Here is a 19386-nt window from a genome sequence, read left to right as displayed (position 1 = left end):
TAGTGATTTGACGTTTTGTACACATTGCAAAATGATCACCCACAGTAAGTCTGGTTACCACCTGTCACCACACAGAGTGAAAAGAATATGAGCAACTGTGTTCCCCATGGATGACATAGATGGGATCAGTTCTAGAAGACACCTTAGAAGTGGAATTTGGGGAGTGGAGCTACCTATTGTCCTGGATGATCTCTGGACAGGGGTCCATAATGGAGGTGGAGTTTTGGCCCGGGCATTGGAGGCTGTAGAAGAGTTTTCTGGACGGGGAAGGAAGGGAAGAGTAGGAGGCCAGGCAGAGGGAACCACGTGAGGAAAGGCTTGGGGGATAAGAAGATTCATGGCGTGTCTGGGGATTACGGAGATGTGGCAGTGAGTGCAGTGAAGCAGCAGAAAAGGAGGCCACCAGTCTGTTCAGGATCGTGAATGGTTACCATTGCTTGCGTGCCTGAAATGTGCTAGGCACAACACAGCCCTGCAGGTGGGAGGGTGTTGGTCTCTCCATTTTAGTGATGAGGAAACTGAGGCCTGAGAGGTGGAATGGCTTGCCCAGGGCCCCCCGGCTGGAAAAGGCAGAGCCGGGCTGGGAAGCCAGGATTTGAACTCCAGAGCCAGTGCTGTTTCCTCTTCCTTGGATCCTTCTCTCAGGGGTGGCCTCCCAAACACTTGGTCCTTTTTGCCAAAACAATAACAACAACAACAACAACAACAATAAGCCACAAGTGTTTCCTGGGAATCCCCAGTTTCTGTTCTGTTTCTTGGTAAAACATTTCCCACCCCCCCGCCCCCCACTCCTTTCTGGGGTATACGATTCCTTTGGCAACCTAGGTCCAGCTGTTGCTTCCTGCTTACTCATATTTAGAGAGAAAATAGGGCTGTGAGTGAGTGTCCTTGTCTTCTGCCCTCGCTTCCTCCCATAACTCTCCCCTTGACCTCTGCTCCAACCCGTGAGTGGAAGCAGGGCTGCAAAGGGACGGACCTGGCAGGGAGAGGAGCCGCGGGCAGAGGATTCAGGCTACTCCCATGTCGTCAGATCGATCCTGAACACAGATTTCATTTCGCGTCTTAAGGGTTTTTAAACACAAGTAATATTTACGAGTAGTAAAAAAGCCAGATGGCTTGAAAGCACTTAGAACGGTAATATGTTTCTCTTGTGACCCCAACCCCCAGAGATTGACTGCTCCTGTCTCCTGCCAGGAGGGGAAGGAAGGCCAGGTTAGAGCCAGGAGAGGTCGTGAAGGCTGTTGTGTCCTTCCAGAGAGTGTGTGCCTGTACAAGCAAGCATGAAACATGTGTGTTCATTCACCGCCGTGTCAGTTTTCTCTTGTTATGTAATAATATCACCACCAATGCAGCTGCTTTATTTTTTTTTAATGTTATTATTTATTTTTGAGAGAGAGACAGAGACAGAGCATGAGCAGGGGAGGGGCAGAGAGAGAGAGGGAGACACAGAATTCGAAGCAGGCTCCAGGCTCCAAGCTGGAGGCACAGAGCCCGATGCGGGTTTTGAACTCACGAACCAAGAGATCATGAGCTGAGCCAAAGTCAGGCACTTAACCAGCTGAGGCATCCAGGTGCCCCAGTGTAGCGACTTTAAACATCACACATTTTATTGACCATTTCTGGGGGCCAGGAGTCTGGGTGTGGCTTACAGCTTCAGCTCTCCCAAGGGCACAGTCAAGGACTCAGCTGGGGCTGCGGTCTCATCTGAGGCTTGACTGGGGAAGATCACTCCCCAGCTGCTATGTTGTTGGCAGCATTGTTTCTTACGGGCTGCTGGACTGAGGGCCTCGGGTTCTCGCTGGCCCTTCGTGGGAGGCTGCCCTCAGTTCCTTCCCTGTTGTCTTCTCAAAGCTAGCAAAGGAGAGAGTCTCCTAGCAAGTTGGAATTATATAGCCTTACAGAATATAATCCCATGGTGGGTCGCAAGCCCTGGCCACACTCAAGAAGAGGGGATTACACAGGGGCGTGATACAGGGTGGGGGATCGCAGGGCCATCCCAGAGTCTGTCTTTTTTTTTTTTTTAAAGTTTATTTACTTATTTATTTTGAGAGAGACAGTGCACAGAGAGAGGGAGAGAGAGAAAATCCCAATCTCCACACCCTCAGCGCAGAGCCCCTTGTGGGGCTCAAACTCATGAACCGTGAGAGCATGACCAGAGCCAAAATCAAAAGTTGGATGCTTAACTGACTCAGCCACCCAGGCGCCCCCCCCTTTTTTTTAAACATAAAAAGCAGTAGTCAGCACATACTACTTTTCATTTACCTTTTTCACTTGATAACAGGCCTTAGAAGTCCCTTCCCAGCAGTTGGAGCAGGGCTGAGATTCTAGGCCAGAGTTTGGGCTTGACTATGACGGCTCCAGAGAGCCCACAAAGGAGAGAGAGAGAGAGACACCGGGGACCTTACCTGTGCTGTAGAAAGGTCGCTCTCATGCTTCCTGTGTGCCAGGAATAAATAAATCATAATAAAATAAATCATTGTTAATAATGATTATTAATAAAAGATAAATCGTTATTTATTACTTATTACCATTTTGCAGAAGAAGGATGTCAAGGTCCAGAGAGGTTATGCGACTCACCTAGGGTCACACAGCTAAAAAGTGGCAGCAGGGACTCCTACCCTCGTTTTACAGAGGAGGAAATTACAACTCAAAGCTTAATCGGCTGGCCCCAGTCATGCTGCGTGGCTGATCGTCAGGGCGCCGGGGCCGGGGGTGGGGGGAGGGCATTCCCTGACCCCTCCCGCCTGACTCTGGTCACGGTTGTGGAGGTGGCAGCCACAGGCCTGAATTGGAGGAACAACCAAACACCGAGGCTGGTGGCCCTTCGACACTGCGGGGGGTCAGCCAAGGACAGCAGCCAGGGTGGGAGCCGGTACCTCCTTTGCCCCGAGCTGGTGCGTTAACGTGTCCCTTTCCTCTCCCAGTCCAGAATCTATAACGTGACCTACATGGGGCCCACCCTCCGCGTGGCAGCCAGCACCCTGAAGTCTGGGGCTTCCTACAGCGCATGCGTGAGGGCCTGGGCTCAGAGCTACAACAGCACCTGGAGCGAGTGGAGCCCCAGCACCAAGTGGCTTAACTGTGAGTATCTCCTGGGAGCCATGGGCAGTTGGAGCCGGGGCCACTCCCATTTGTCCTATTGGCCAGACCCCGCCCCCCCCCCACCGCCTGCCCACCCTATGGGTCCCATAGAGTGCCTCTGACCGCAGGTAACGGAATTCCCGACCAACCTGGTGTACTGCTCAGGGTGGCCAGGGCGAGGCTGCGGTCACAGATAAGCCCACGAGGCGTGCGGCTCAACACCGCCGAAACGTATGACTCGCTCACGTAACGGTCCGGCGTGAACATCGCTGGTTTGTGGATGGTTCTCTTCCTGTGGTTTCCATCATTCTCTAGGACGAAGATCCTTTTTTTTTTTTTTTTTTTTAAGAGAATTGAACAAGTGAATTTATTTTTTGTTCTTTTCAAATTTTTATTTAAACCCTAGTTGGTTAACATACAGCGCGGTATGGGTCGGAGTAGAATTCAGGGACTCATCCCTTACGTACAACACCCAGTGCTCATCCCAACAGTTGCCCTCCTTAATACCCATCCCCCATCTAGCCCATCCCCTCCCCCCACCTCCGTCAACCCTCAGTTTGTTCTCTGTCATTAAGCGTCTCGTATGGTGTGTGTCCCTCTTTTTTTTCTCCCTTGCCCTATGTTCATCTGTTTCGCTTCTTAAGTTCCACATATGAGTGAAATCACATGGTATCTGCCTTTCTCTGACTTATTTCACTAGCATAATACATTCTAGCTCCATCCACATTATTGTAAATGGCAAGATTTCATTCTTTTTGATGGCTGAGTAATATTCCTCTGTGTGTGTGTGTGTGTGTGTGTGTGTGTGTGTGTGCACTGCGTCTTTATCCATTCATCCATCGGTGGACATTTGAGCTCTTTCCATGCTTTGGCTATTGTTGATAATGCTGCTATAAACGTTGGGGTGCATTTACCCTTTCAAATCTATAATTTTGTCTCCTTTCGGTAAATACTTAGCAGTGCAATTGCTGGGTCTTAACGGTAGTTCTCTTTTTAACTTTTTGAGGAATCTCCACACTGTTTTCCAGAGCGGCCGCACCCGCTTGCATTCCAACCAACAGTGCAAAAGAGATCCTCTTTCTCCGCATCCTCGCCAACATCTACCGTTTCTTGAGTCATTAATGTGAGCCATTCTGACAGGCGTGAGGTGGTATCTCATTATGGTTTTGATTTGTGTTTCCCCGATGATGAGTGATGGTGAGCAGCTTGTCATGTGTCTGTCGGCCATCTGGATGTCTTCTTTGGAGAAACGCCTATTCATGTCTTCTCATTTCTTCGCTGGATTATTTGGTTTCTGGATGTTGAATTTGATAACTTCTTTATAGATTTTGGAGGAGAACCCTTTATCAGATATGTCGTTAGCAAATATCTTCTCCCATGCCGTAGACTGCCTTTTAGTTTTGTTGATTGTTTCCTTCACTGTGCAGAAGCTCTTTATCTGGATGAGGTCCCAGTAGCTGATTTTTGTTTTTGTTTCCCTGGCCTCTGTCAACAAGTCTAGTAAGTTGCCACGGCCGAGGCCAAAGAGATTGCTGCCTGTGTTATGATTTCCTGTCGCAATTTAGGTCTCACATTTAGGTCATCCATTTTGAATTTATTTTTGTTTATGGCGTAAGAAAGCGCTTCTTAAAAACCTGAGCCCAGAAGTGACACACACACACACACACACACACACACACACACACACCACTTCCTCTCCAGTTTTATTGGTGGAACTAGTCACATGGCCACACAGAGCTGCAAGGGATTCTGGGAGATGTAGTCCCTCATACAGTAGCTGCATTACCCCCACCGGCCCCCACAAGCGGTCTTTGCAACACTGTTACTCATGGCTTTTTGCAATGGAAACATTGATTTATCTCACATAAAATGAAGTCTGACAAGTGGACCTTCCCTGGTTTATACCCCAGCTCAGTGATGTGGCCCCAGAGGCTTGTTTTCTTTCCCCCAGCCCTCCTTAGCGTGGTAGCATTTTATCCTTAGACTTGTTACCCCGTGCCCCAAGCTGGCTGCTGCACACGCCCTCATGCCCCAAAGCCTAAAAGAAATGAAAGGCTCCACAAACAAGTGCTCCTCGGACATCTCTTTCATCAGGAAGCAAAAATCTTTCCAGAAGCTTCCCTAGCGGACTTCCCTTAGATCTCATTGGCCAGGACTGTCGCGGGGCCTCTCCCAGCTGCAAGAGAGGCTGGAAACTCATGCCTGGAAAAGAGAATAAGATAATCACGATTGACCCAAACCTCAGGGTGGGCACACTGCTCCCTGTTGAGTAAGGGGGCCGCCTCAGGCACCAGTCTGTACCATGGAGAAGGAGCAGGGCTGTTGTGGGCACCCAGTGGGAGAAGGGTCTTCAAAGTGCCGGGCAAAGTGGCCGCGGGTGGGTACCCCACCCGCCCCGCCCCGCCCCGCCCCCGCCCCTGACCTTAGCCCTCTTGTGTTGTTCGTCTTGCCTTGCAGACGTCTCCTGACCCATCTGCCTTCCACTCCATAGGTAGGATCTTCTCCCACTGAGTGTCCCACGTGGTATAGTGCTGGGCAAAGTTCACTCGATTATACCACTGCCCTGGGGAAGGGAAGGAAAGGGAGAGAAATGGCTTCTATGGAGCATGTACGATGGGCTGGACACTCATTCGTTATTTCCACAAATATGTATTGAGCCCATACGGCACGCCTGGCCCTGTGTTAGACTCTGGGGCATCAGCCATGAACGAAACAGACAGAAATCCCTGATCTTGTGGGACGGACCTTCTGGAGGCGAGACAGAGAACAAACAAGTAAACAGGAAAATAAATCAGATAGCCCTTGACCCGTATGACATTAAGTCCGGGGAGAAAATCAGGGTGCAGGCACGGAGAGATGGGAGGGGCAGCAGGGGAGAGGGCGTGCCGGAACTTTTTGGAGCAGGTGACGGTGAAGTGAATGAGAAGGGGCCAGCTGTGCACAGACAACAACGGCAAAGGCTTATGGGACATGCGGGCGCTGCTCTGACCGCGTCGTGTGATCCCCACAACTGCCCTGCGACCTCAGTGCTGTGTTAACCCCAGTGTACAGATGAGGAAGCCGAGGCACACAGAGAGGCTGAGGGCCTTGTCCTGGGTCACCAGCAAGGATATGAGAGTCAGGCTTTGAACTCAGGTAGTCGGGCTCCGCAGGCCCCCCGCTCTTGACCTCTGGGCTTCAGGAGAGGGGCAGCAGCGAGTTCAAGATCCTGGGGTGCCACGGAGCTTGGGAGGAGCAGGGGAGAGTGAGGAGGCCGTGTGGCCAGGGCTCAGTAGCAGTGGGTGAGGCGGGAGCGCTGGGTGGAGGCCGGCCCACGCAGGGTCTGAGCGGACCCTTTCCGGAGGCCTCGGCGGCCTGGGAACCAGCGGGCGGCACCCAGCACGGCGCAGGCTCATGGCTTCCCTCCCACTTGCAGACTACGAGCCCTGGGAGCAGCACCTCCCACTTGGCGTCAGCATCTCCTGCCTTGTCATCCTGGCCGTCTGCCTGTCCTGCTACCTCAGCGTCATCAAGTGAGTCCGGGGCTTCGCCACGGGATGGCCCGCGAGCCGGCCCCGCTGGGGTGTGCGGAGGGTGGGAACCCCCCTCGGGTCCGTCCGCTCTCACGATACGTATTTATTGAGCAGCTACTATGCGCGAGGCCCAGGGGCAACAGCTGAGAGCAGGGCCGACCACGACCCTGTCTGTGCTCTTTGTGGGGAGACCGAAGCCATCGGTCAACCAATAACCACAGCTGGTTTCCATGGTGATCCGTGCGCTGAAGGGAATCTGCCGGGGTGAAGGGAAGAAATGTGCGGGCTGCTGGGTTGGGAGGCCAGGCGGGCCCCTCTGAGGAGGCGATATTCGAGCTGAGGGATATTCTGGAGGGAGAATGAGCTGGGGAGGGACTTTCCTCCAGCAGAAGGAAGATGGGTCACCGTGGGTCCCCAGGGTGAGGTCCAGACACTCAGAGCACGTGGCAGGAGACAGAGGAATTCTAGACAGTTGCCCCGGAGACCTGCGTTTGGATCCTGGCCTTGGAGCTCGGGAGCTTTGTGGCCAATAAGAGGCCCAACCTCTCAGCCTTGGGTCTCTGTTGCAGGTGGAAGGAGCTTATTTCATGAGTGCTGAGAGTCCTGAGACAGTCCCGGGCCATAGTAGGCGGGGGGGATAGAAGGAGCCTTGTTTCCAGTGAGAGCTCAGGCACTTGGGTTCGTGGTGTCTCGCAGCGGCCATCTTCCCATCTCTGAAATGGGACCAGCGAGCCTTGGCTCACCGCGTGAGGCTTAGCGACGACTGGGCGCTGAGCGAGCCGGGTCCTGCATTTTGCCGGCCACACAGTAGGCGTGCAGCAAATACAGGTTCCCTTCGTGTCTTATTCCGGATGGCTCTGCGTGACCCTGGGCTGGTCTTTTCCCCTTCTGTGAGCCTCAGTTTCCCTATCGGCGGTCCCTCCCTGCCAGGGAGGCCCTTTCCCCGGGTGTCACCGTGGCTCCTGCCCCCGCCTCCGTGGCCACTCAGAAGTCCCCTCCTCCAAGAGGCCTTCCACGAGCACACCCTCCATTCCTCTCTATTCCCTTTCTTGTGTGTTTTTATTCATGACACTGAAGTTGCCATGGCTGAGGTCGCTCTCTTCTAGAAGGTCAGTTCCGCCAGGGCGGAGAATTTTGTCTGTCTTGTTCACTGTTGCGTTCCCGACGCCTGGACCAGTGAATGGTGCATAGCAAATGCTCAATAAATATGTGTTGCCAGACTGAGTGAAGCGGGAAGCCAGTCAGAGGTGATGTGAGAACCTTCCCTCCCAGCACTGATGCTGTGTGGCTCCGGACAGACCAGACGGAGAGAAGGACTCCGTTTCTCTCTGGGTTCCCTCAACTGCTCTGGCCATCCCAGGCCTCACCCCAGCATCTTGGTCTCGGCTGCCCCGGGGAGGGCAGAATTGCTGATGGGGAAACCCAGAATTCTCTCTCTGCTGCCTGGGTGTCTCCTAACTCCCTGGGGCTTATTCCCACGGAGGGCAGAGGTGGCCACATCAGGAGCTCCATCCTGGCTAACAGAACCTGGCTGTTCTGCCCACGGTCCAGCTGTCACTTCACTTCTGGGCCTTGGTGTCTTCATCTGTAGAATGAGGTTAGGGCAAGGCATCCACGAACCCTCTCAACGTGGTCCCTGACCCCTTCACGGAAAGAACGTCAACCTGTTCACGCACCCAATAACTCTATGTTTATTTTTTTTCATTTTGAGAGAGCACGAACGGGAGAGGCAGAGAGAGAGAGAGAGGGAGACGGAGAATCCCAAGCAGGCTCTGGGCTGTCAGCTCAGAGTCTGACGCGGGGCTCGAACCCACAAACTGTGAGATCGTGACCTGGGCCGAAATCAAGATTCGGCCGCTTAACCGGCTGAGCCACGCAGGCGCCCCTCAATAACTCTCCCTTTTCTTTTTCAGGATTAAGAAAGAATGGTGGGACCAGATTCCCAACCCCGCCCACAGCCACCTAGTGGCGATAGTCATCCAGGAGCCACAGGTAGGAGAGTGGGTTGGTTAGCGTTTTGTAGGCCGCACGCATCAGGAAGCAGGATTCAAAATGCCTGGGAGGCTGTTGGCTTTTGGAACTGCACGTGACAAATCAGGAAGGTTTCCGGATTTCAGCAGCAGCTTCGTGTGGTCACTAGGAGCCCAGAGGCCTTTGCTCCCTGCCCCCTAGCTTCCGTGGCTACTCTTTCCGACGGGCCGGGTTCCTCTGGGTTGGTTGCTTGGCGTCTTATCTCCCCCGGGAGGAGGTGACCCATGAGGTCACCTCCGTGTCATCTCCTGGAAAGGTCTCTGTACCAGGGCAAGAAGCCAAAAGGTGAGGGGGTTGGGGACAGGCTTCCTGTGTCTTCCTCTTACGAGCAGAAAACTGCCCCCAAAGCATGAGCAAATCTCTCCTCGATTCTCGTCGGTCTGAACTGTACCACACGCCCTTTCCTAAAGCATTCACCAGTAAGGGAGTGGGGATGCTCTGAGACCAGCTAGATGGATACCCCTGAACTAAGGGGGGATGAGCTTCTCCAATGCCATGGCCACGTGGGGTTTCCTGGGTGATCTCAGGGCTCTGTAGGAGGGAGGGAGGGGGGACACAAGCCCTGTCTAGAACAGAACATCCAAGTGTCCTCCGTTCTCCAGGGACCCGCTGGCAGGCTCTGGAGTCCAGTGGTCTGGCTTGGAACCCTGGCTTCGCCATTTACCTGCGGTGTGGACTCGGGCATGTTGCTTAACCTCTCTGAGCCAGTTTCTTCATGTGGGTTATTGTAGTGCTTACCTGATACTGGAATTCATGGAGGCGACACATATAAAGTATATATTGCAGGGTCCTGCACGTCATAAGTGCTGTTCATGTATCAGTGAGCTTTGCTGTGTAACAAATCAGCCCCAAATTTAGAGAGCTGAAACACTCTAAATTAGCACTTGCTTCTGCAGGTGGGCAGTTTGGGCTCCATGCAGTGGTGAGGGTGGAAGGCTCTGGGATGGGCCCCTTCCCAGTGGCCTCAGTCACAGGTCTGGAAGTTGGCTGACTGTCAGCTGGAGCAGTGGCGACGTCCTCGAGCTGGCCGGCCCGATGTCACTCCGCGGCATCCTGTCGGTCAAAGCGAGTCACACGCCCAGGCCAGATTCAGAGGGTGGGAGGAGCTTCAGAGCAGTGTGGCCATTTTTACCATCCGCCCCGGCGACTTGATATCTGGGCAGTCTCGTCGATCCCGCGGGACGCTGAGGCTCAGAGAGCTGAAGTGACCTCGATTGGACTCCCGGCCTATGTGATGTCTCGTCGAACACTCCTTTTGCAGCAAACACTCCCTGAGCCGTGCCGTATGCCAGGCTGGGCCGCAAGGCCTCTCCACTCCATTTCATTGGCTGTCTCTGTATTTTAGGTGTCGCTGTGGGGGAAGCGGTCCCGAGGCCAGGAACCAGCCAAGTGCCCGTATGTATATGAACTCAGGTCACAGCCTGTGTGGATTTGGAGGATGTTGGAAGCGGGGCGGTAGGACCACACCCCCACCCCCGCACCCGCCTGTTTTTCCTCCTGAGCATTCAGGACTTGCCCTGGGACACTGGGCTTGGAGGGTGGCAGGAGGAGAGGAGGTCTGGGTAGGTGGGCATGTTGGCTAAGCCCCCTGAATTTCCCCAGGGGTCAGGCCCAGGCCGAACCCCCTCGGAAGTGCGCAGTCTGGCCTGAGCCAGGCTCGTAGAGGTTACAAGCCGGACGGCTGTGCCGGTTGTTACAATGTCAACAGCATCGCGTGCTGGTTGGCGAATCGCCAACTCTGGAACCCCTGAGTGTCTGACCATCGCCCCTGCCTCCCCTAGCTCGTCCCTGGATGACCCACAATCCAGTAACTAAAGAGTTGGTACCTGGCACAGCACGGGGGCCCCAGGACACTGCCCCAGCCTAGGACCCCACAGCCCCGGTCATTACTTGTGCTGTGGTATTGATAAATATTTTAAATTGATCAGTATTTTTTTCAGTTTATTTTTATTTTTATTTTTGAGAGAGAGAGCGCGTGCGCACACACAAGTGGGGGAGGGGCAGACAGAATCCCACGCAGGCTCCTACGTGGGGCTCGAACGCACAAACTGTGAGATCGTGACCCAAGCTGACACCAAGAGTCGGACGCTTAACCGACTGAGCCACCCAGGTGCCCCTGATAAGTATTTTTTTTTTCAATATATGAAGTTTATTGTCAACCTGATAAGTATTTTTAAATGTCATCGTCCCTGATGGAGACTTTTCCTTATTCAGTAGACTGAGTTTGCATCGGGTGCCAGGTTGTATGTGTGGCCTCCAGAAATCTCAAAGTGAGACACGGGCCCTGCCTTCAGGGAGTTCCTGGGCTAGTAGGGAAGTCAGACTGACAGATTATTGACTATAAAGTCAGGAGGCCAGGGGCGCCTGGGTGGCTCAGTCGGTTAAGCGTCCGACTTCGGCTCAGGTCATGATCTCACGGTCCGTGAGTTCGAGCCCTGCGTCGGGCTCTGCACTGACAGCTCAGAGCCTGGAGCCTGTTTCGGATTCTGTGTCTCCCTCTCTGACCCTCCCCTGTTCATGCTCTGTCTCTCTCTGTCTCAAAAATAAATAAATGTTAAAAAAAAAAAAAAATTAAAGTCAGGAGGCCTGTCTGCATTAGATAGACGTCAGTCCAGGCTGATTTTAAGCTGGGCTTTGAAGGACGAATAGGAGTTTTTCCAGCAGAGAAAGCGAATCCCAACCAAACTTTTCTTTGCTGTTGCAGACACTGGAAGACTTGTCTTAGGAAGCTCCTGCCCTGTTTACTGGAGCACGGCATGGAAAGGAAAGAGGATCCCTCCAAGATTGCCAGAAACGGGCCTTTGCAGGGTTCTGGAAAATCAGCATGGTGCCCCGTGGAGGTCAGCAAGACGATCCTCTGGCCGGAGAGCATCAGCGTGGTGCGATGTGTGGAGCTCCTGGAGGCCCCGGTGGAGAGCGAGGAGGAGGAGGAGGAGGAAGATAAAGGGAGCTTCTGCCCATCGCCTGTGAACCTCGAGGACAGCTTCCAGGAGGGCAGGGAGGGCATCGCGGCCCGGCTGACAGAAAGCCTCTTCCTGGACCTTCTCGGGGTTGAGAAAGGGGGCTTTGGCCCACAGGGCTCTCTGGAATCGTGGTTTCCTCCTCCTTCGGGAAGTGCAGGTGCTCAGATGCCCTGGGCTGAGTTTCCGGGTCCGGGGTCCCAGGAGGCATCGCCCCAGGGCAAGGAGCAGCCTTTCGACCCCCGGTCCGGTCCTCTGGCCACTCTGCCCCAGAGCCCAGCCAGCCCGACTTTCCCAGAGACGCCCCCGGTTGTCACAGACAACCCCGCCTACCGCAGCTTCGGGACCTTCCAGGGCCAGTCCTCAGGTCCCGGCGAGTGTGACTCGGGCCCGGAGCTGGCGGGACGCCTGGGGGAGGCGGACCCCGGCATCCCCGCTGCCCCCCAGCCTTTGGAGGCGCCTTCCATGCTCCAGCCCGAGCCAGAGACCTGGGAGCAGATTCTGCGTCAGCGAGTCCTGCAGCACAGGGGGGCCCTGGCCCCGGCCCCCGGCAGCGGCTACCGAGAGTTTGTGTGCGCCGTGAGGCAGGGCAGCACCCAGGACGGCGGGGTGGGGGGCTTCGGCCCTTCGGAGGAGGCCGGGTACAAGGCCTTCTCGAGTCTGCTCACTAGCGGTGCCGTCTGCCCAGAGACGTCCGGGGGTGAGGCCGGCAGTGGGGACGGGGGTTACAAGCCCTTCCAGAGCCTCACTCCTGGCTGCCCTGGGGCCCCCGCCCCAGTCCCCGTCCCCCTGTTCACCTTCGGACTGGACGCGGAGCCACCTCATTGCCCGCAGGACTCCCCCCTCCCGGGCAGCTCCCCAGAGCCAGCGGGGAAGGCACAGGACAGCCACAAGACCCCGCCGGCCCCGGAGCAGGCCGCAGACCCCCTCCGGGACGACCTGGCCAGCGGCATTGTCTACTCAGCCCTCACCTGCCACCTGTGTGGCCACCTGAAGCAGTGTCACGGCCAGGAGGAGGGTGGCGAGGCCCATCCCGTGGCCAGCCCCTGCTGCGGCTGCTGCTGTGGAGACAGGTCCTCCCCGCTGGTGAGCCCTCTGAGGGCCCCGGACCCCCTGCCAGGTGGGGTGCCCCTGGAGGCCAGCCTCGCTCCAGCCTCCCCGGCACCCTTGGCTGTCTCAGAGGAGGGCCCGTCCTCCCTGTGCTTCCAGCCTGCCCCGAGCCATGCTCACAGCTCAAGCCAGACCCCCAAAAAGGTGGCCATGCTCTCCCCAGAGCCCACGTGTACGATGGCTTCCTAGGCGTGTGCCCGCTTGTCACTGCCGTCTACGAGTGAGGGCTGGGCCTCAGCCCGGCCTGGGAAGTGCCTCCTCCTGGAAGGCGGCTAGGCCGGCAGATTTGCGAAAGACTTGGAGAACCCTGCTATGAAGCTGGGAGGTGGTCTGACCTGGGGGTACAGAGACTGGACTCCACCCCGCCCCTCCACCAGCTCCCAGCCTTGGCCTGGGCTCGCCACAACCCAAGGGAGTGGAGGGCACGGGGGAGAGGCCCCTGCGGGGATCGGGAGCTCCTTGGGTGCCTCGGCTTATGCACGAGCCACTGGCCACTTCATGGGTCTACACGCTCTCCCTGCCACGCTCACCCTGGGTGCGCTTTGTCCGCTCGTCACTCTGTTGCTCATGTCTTGCCGGGTTCTGGGATCGGCTGCCGCTGTCTCACCGGATTGGAGGCCGAGCCCACCGGGGAATGACTTGGGAGACCTTGGGAAATGGATGGGACATCCTGGTCCTGGAAAGGTGGTCATTTGCCCGGAGGTGCCCATTCATTCAACAGACCTTCCTTAAGTCAACCCTGGGGGCGGGACCTGGGCCGTGGCGGGGCGCGAAGTCAAGTGCGGTAACAGACACAAAAGGACCCGAAAGACTGGGATCACCAAGCCACGACTGGCTGCTGTCTGGTTCCCACACAACCGCTGAGACCAGGGGCTCCTGTTAAGCACAGGAGCCCCAGAATGAACACAGCCAGCTACCTCGGGGCCAGTCTGTGCCCCCGCGGGCGCTTTGCTGGCAGCCGCAGCAGCCGGAGGGAGGGAGGGATTGGCCGAGCTAGGGCTCTGCTGGCCCACACCACACCCTCAGCTGGCACGGCGACCTGCCCCTCTGGTTGTGTAATGCTTGTTTGCATCTCGAAGATTATTTTATCGCCTGGGATTTGTCTTCGCTGAGAAGCGTGGAATCGGAGGGCAGGGCGTGGTGTTTTGTGTAAATAAAGCCTCTTTATCTCCGTTCCCTGCCCTCTCCGTGTATTAAACAAACATCCGGGCCGAGGTGGTGGTGAGCTCTTTATCTCTGTTAACTCATTGGATCTTTCCATCCAGAGGAAATGAGGTCCAAGAGGTTAACTTTCTGTCTCTGTTTGTTTGGGTTCCCCCCCCCGCCCCTGCTCCCCGAGGTGGTGAGCTCTTTATCTCTGTTAACTCATTGGATCTTTCCATCCAGAGGAAATGAGGTCCAAGAGGTTAACTTTCTGTCTCTGTTTGTTTGGGTTCCCCCCCCCCCCCCGCCCCTGCTCCCCGAGCCAAGGACTCAAGGGCAGTTAGCTGCTGTAGGTGGTGATTCCAGGAAACCTTGCTCGGGAGTGGGGACGTGAGGCGGGGAAGGTCAGGAGGCAGTAAACGGTGTGTTATCCAACGGGGCCAGCCCGGGCAACTGACCTTCCACCCGCTGGGAGCCTCGGGTAACCATGCACAGCGCCTGTCCAAAGCTATCCCTGCAGGGGTGAGGGAGCCGGGTGTTGGGCCACCAGCTTCCTCTGGACGCTCTCCCAGACGGAGAGGTACGAAGGATTACCGGAAGCTGCTGCACTTTGCCAAGGTGGCCCGGCTAGTCAGTGGCAGGCCCGTAGCTGAACCCGGGCAGGTGGCATGAAGACGCAGGCCGGGGACGTAAGCTCTGTGTCTGTGATCAGTCTGCTCCCTGAGTAGCTACCCGGACGGCCACCCTTGGCAAAAGAAGCGGCTGGGCCGCATGAGGTTCCCTTCTGTTCTGGCCTTCTGTACCATGCGCTAGGAGTGATGGGGAGCTCACTACCTCACATGCAGCCTGATGTTTGTTAGAAATCCTTCCTCTGTGCTGAGCCCAAATCTACCCCTTTAGAGGCCTAAGTCATCCCCCCCCCCACCACCACCCCATGATTTACAGATGGGGGAACTTTGTGCTAGAGAGGAAAAGGGACTTGCCCAAGGTCACACAGTGAATGACGGAGCCTGAACTAGCCCTCTGGACTTTTTGCCCTCAAGAGCTCTTTATAAAAATTATATATATAATTCTTAATAAAAATCTCTCTTTAAGGTCAAGCAATGTGCTAAGTGCTCTACGTCCACGACGTCACGTCTCTGGCGGGCAGGTTCAGTTATTACCCCCATTTTATAGATGAGGAAGCAGGCCCAGAGAGGCTGAGGTTTCACTTAGGACCACACAGCAAGGACATCCCGGAGCAGGACTTGAACCCAGGTCAGGCTGCAGAGCTCCCAGCCGCCATGGTATGCCATCCCATGCACGGCATGCCAGCCACTCAAATACCAGCTCCAGTCCATTTTGCCTGAGCGTCGTCTCAGAAAACCAACTGTTAAAAGCAAGCAGCAAACAGAAAAGATGTGCGAATGGTGGAGGGGTGGTCGGGATGGAAGTCTGACACAGACCTGACGCCGGTCTCTTCATTGCCCCACCAGGATCTTAAGAGAAAAGGGACCCAGGTGGTCAGCTGAGGCTCCTCTCGTAACAGAGAGTCGTCTGGGCTTTGGGAAGCAGGAGTAGAGAATCAGACACCTCGCATTTCTTACGTGGATTTAAACCCACCCTCCTTGGTTCAGGGAAGCTGGGACAAGGCCACTGTTCTTGCTTCCCCAACCTTCTTCTCCAGCTTAACACCAGGAAGGAGGAAGCAGAGGGCAGGGAAGCTTCACACCCCACCGATATTTACTGAGCATGTATCAGGCAAGACGGTACAGCAAGTGCAAAGGTCCTGCGGCATAATGAACTCGACCTGTTCATAGTTCAGAAAAGATCAGCTAGAGCGCAGTGAGCCAGGGACAGTGGTGGGAGATAAGATCAGGCAGGATGGGGGCTGGAGTGAGGAATTTTTATCTTGGCTCGACTGCACATTAGCCCATGCACTGAGATACATGGTCCGAAAGAAACCAGCCAGTCCCCAAACTAAGCTACCCATAAGCAGGGGACTACAGCCCTCCTGACTACAGCCAAGGGGAGTTGGGGGGGGGGGGCAGCTTAAAAATCCTCATTGCTGATATTCTCACTCAGGACTGAAGTGACTTCCCCCAGGGAATGGCTGGCTGCCAGGGCCTTTCTGGACATTTCTTCAACAAAGGACTTTTAAAAATCCCCTTAAAATCTGGTTCTTGGCCTCCCAGGTCTCCACATTAGGCAAGAAACCCCAAGGGTATTCAGGGCAGGGAGCCCCAGCCCCCTTCTCTGCTGCACCCCCTTTATGCCTGAGCTTTCTCATTTGTAAAACAGGAAAGATAATAACACCTCCCTCCTGGGGTTGTCCTGGAGATCAAGTCCCTTTTCATCTTCATCATCCCCTGGGCTCCTTCCAAGCTTCCCTGGTGGGTCTCTGATGGCTCCTGACGTGGGAGCTCCCCTGCCTGTGCCCTCTCTCGGTCCCCAAGCTCTCTGGCTCATGCCTACTCCTTCACTGGCCAGGAGTTCCCCACCTGGCAGAACACTCCCTCACTCAAATGTTTAGTAACTACTCCCTGGGAGTCAGTTGTTAAAGGAAACACAAAAATTCAAATTATGAGCATGGACCAAAGTTTCAGGTGAGATCTGCAGGAAGGAAATCAGAAGAAAAGAGAAAGAGAAAATGTCGGCTCAAAAAAAATAATTGTAGAAAGGGATTTTGTGGCAAGGCAAATGAATGGACCCTGCTGTTTTAGACATCCATTGCCCTGGTGTGGAGGGGAGAGGCAACGATCCGGAAAGATGAGGGGAAGAACAGGGATTGGCTGCACCAAATGTTTGCCCCAAGAGCCCCAGAGGGGTGAGGGTCTGGCAGATGGGGGGAGCCCAGAACTAGAAGCAGGCGGCAGGGGTGTGGGCGGAGGGAGATGCTGAAGGCTGGAGTTTCCCAGCGCCCCCCTGCGGGACAGGACTAGAGGTGCAGAGAGTGAAGGGGTTGGGCTTGCCGATGCATTGATTCCAGGATTCCCCCCCTCACACTCCGGCCCTGCACACCCCCAGCCTCGATTTTACCAAGATTTCCCCCGGCGGCGGGGGTGGGGGGGGGAAGGGGTGTGCCTATGCTTTATTTTATCTTATTTTATTTTAAAATTATTTTGTTTTACTTTATTTTTATTCTTTTTTTTTTTTTTACACAAAAACCCTGCTTATTTGTTTGTTTCTGATTACTAAATTGGCACATGCCGGGATTCTCTGATTCAGAGAAAACATAAAGGTATAAAGAGAAAAGTGAAAACCACCGGAAATCCCATCCCCCGCCCCTGCTCCTGGAACCATGTGGGAGGTCACAAAAATGAATGTTTGTTTTTGAAGGTGTATCTCCGTGCATATCCTGTTGAATAACCTTTCTGACATTATTTTCCCACGAAAGTTATTAATCAGAAAAAGAAAAAAACAGCAAGAAGTTTTTGAGCCCCCACTGCAAGAGAGAGGCATGATCTCAGCGGATCCCCACAGCTAGGATCCCCAGGCTGTGACGTGGGCAGGACTTGCCCGTGAGGAGCCCTGATTCCTGGTCGCTCGTGGCCACCGTTTGCCCGTCCTCGCATATCCCTTTTCCAGGGGAGAACACAGGCTCCGGGGAACAAGGGCTCTGCACTCATCTTGCCTCGTTTAAACCTGCCTTTGCCAATTTGGGGCTGTGTGACTGCGGGCAAAGTACTTGACCACTCTGGGCCTCGACTTCCACCCCGTCAAAGACGGAAAGAAGTAGCCTGCAGCCCACGGCCCGCAGTGGTAGGGTGAGCAGCAGAGGTGGTGATGGATGCCCAGCTGCCCTTGTGATGCATCTGCCTAAGTTACCTGACGGCAGCTGGACAGCGCCAGCTCTTCCTTAGAATCCCAGCCGTTCCCACGTGTCTTTTGACAAGCCCAGTGGGGGGAACCGGCAGCATCCGATGGGCTGCAGGCTCGCTCCTTGGTCCCTGCTGCCCCCTAGTGACCGGCTCTGGCCCCAGCGCCTGCCTCTGCCTCGGCGGCTCCGAGGCGATGCCACGCCCAGAAAAGTAGGCGTGGGCGATCTCCGCGCACCTGCCTTTGTCCCCTGTCCCCTTCTGCACCCGGCAAAAGGGCCTGCCACACATTAGGACCTCAGAGTGCTCCAAGGACCGGTTGTGTGGCTCGGGGCCAGTCACATAACTTCTCTGTGTTTGCTTCCTCATCTGTAAAATGGGAACGATAATAGCACCGCCCTCATGGACCAGTTAAAAATTAACCCGATATTGGCGTGTATGTCGATAGGTGGACGGCTCAGAATGGCGCCTGCACACGCGCAACGCTGTCCACGGGCTTGCTAGCACTCTTGTCAGACCGAATGGGTCCGTGGGTTTTGTGGAAATGAAGGCACGAAATATGATTCAAAGAAACAACGGCACTCTGAATTTAATGCTAATTTATTGCCAAAAGTTCAGACTAGCACACCAGAAGGACAGGAATGGTCCCAATGGCAACACCTCACCAATTCGTGTTTGTAGCTGTCCGCACATCGCTTCTGGATGCTGTTCATATGCGGGATGGGTAGGTGTGTGTTTGGCTCACGGATCTCTCCCCATCTATCCATTCACATTGTATGTATTTTCGCCCTCCCGCCATCGCTGTTTTACTGCAGTCTTTTCCTCCTCCATACCCCACACCCCCCCCCCTCCCCGCCTGTCTTTAAGGGTCTTGCCCAGACTCTGCTTCTCTCTTCCCCACAGACCCAAGTCACCAAGCTTCCAGCAGATCTTGTCAGAGAAGGAGAAGGAGACGAGAGAGCCTGGGAAGATGGCCGAGTAGGGCCCTGAGCTCACCTCGTCTCCTGGACCCAACTAGATACACTCACATCAGTGTAAATAATCCAGAGAATGAGACGGGAGAGATGCAGGGAGAGAGAGCGCAATGCTAAACCAAACTTCTCTCTCTTTTTTTTTTAAGTTTATTTACTTATTTTTGAGAGAAAGAATGAGAGACAGCGCAAGCGCACAAGCAGGGGAGGGGAAGAGAGAGAGGGAGACACAGGATGGGAAGCAGGCTCCAGGCTCCGAGCTGTCAGCACAGAGCCTGACGCGGGGCTCGAACCCACGGACCGTGAGTCGGACGCCCAACCGACTGAGCCACCCAGGCGCACCCCCAAACTTCTGATCCTAGCTCCAGTTTGAAACCTGACTCCAACCACAGAATGACTTCTGACTCAAGCCATAGAATGATTCCTGACCCACGCTAGGGACCTATTCATCATGATCCTGGTTGCACACTGACCCCAGCCACATGCTGACCCCTCTCCCTGGCCACAAACTAATCTTTGACCCCAGCTGTAGACTGTGATTCTGGCCATCTGGTCTCCTCACTCCTATACACTGACACCCCACCCCAACCAGGAACTGGCATTTCCTGATTTCCAGCTGGTAAATTCAGCTCGAGTTGGTCAACATATGTGGTCCTTCCTTTTTGCCACGGAACCGCAGGGCAAGCTGGCAGTTCTCCTTTTTTAACCAAAGAGAGTGGCAGTAAGAGAAGGTCCCTTTGCCATCATCCATGCTGCTTGGGATGTGATGTCTGGTGGTTTG

General features: G+C 54.9%; 1 protein-coding gene across 5 annotated transcripts in view; it reads left to right on the top strand.

The window, feature by feature from the left end:
• The window catches only part of IL4R (interleukin 4 receptor), a 40837-nt gene extending 27344 nt beyond the window's left edge, over window positions 1–13493 (top strand). For all 5 annotated transcript variants that reach the window (XM_060648819.3, XM_060648816.3, XM_060648817.3 and 2 more), the window contains exons 6-10: window positions 2925–3081; window positions 6497–6593; window positions 8507–8585; window positions 9970–10019; window positions 11329–13493. In XM_060648819.3, the coding sequence (XP_060504802.3) occupies window positions 2925–3081; window positions 6497–6593; window positions 8507–8585; window positions 9970–10019; window positions 11329–12883 (1938 nt within the window). In that variant the 3' untranslated portion in view covers window positions 12884–13493. The remainder of the gene's footprint in view (window positions 1–2924; window positions 3082–6496; window positions 6594–8506; window positions 8586–9969; window positions 10020–11328) is intronic.
• Window positions 13494–19386: the final 5893 nt, after the last annotated feature.

Source organism: Panthera onca, chromosome E3 (assembly GCF_046562875.1).
Source record: "Panthera onca isolate mPanOnc1 chromosome E3, mPanOnc1 haplotype 2, whole genome shotgun sequence".
Classification (NCBI taxonomy): Eukaryota; Metazoa; Chordata; class Mammalia; order Carnivora; family Felidae; genus Panthera; species Panthera onca.
Note: the sequence above shows the minus strand (reverse complement) of the source record. Positions and strands in the feature narration are given on the sequence as shown.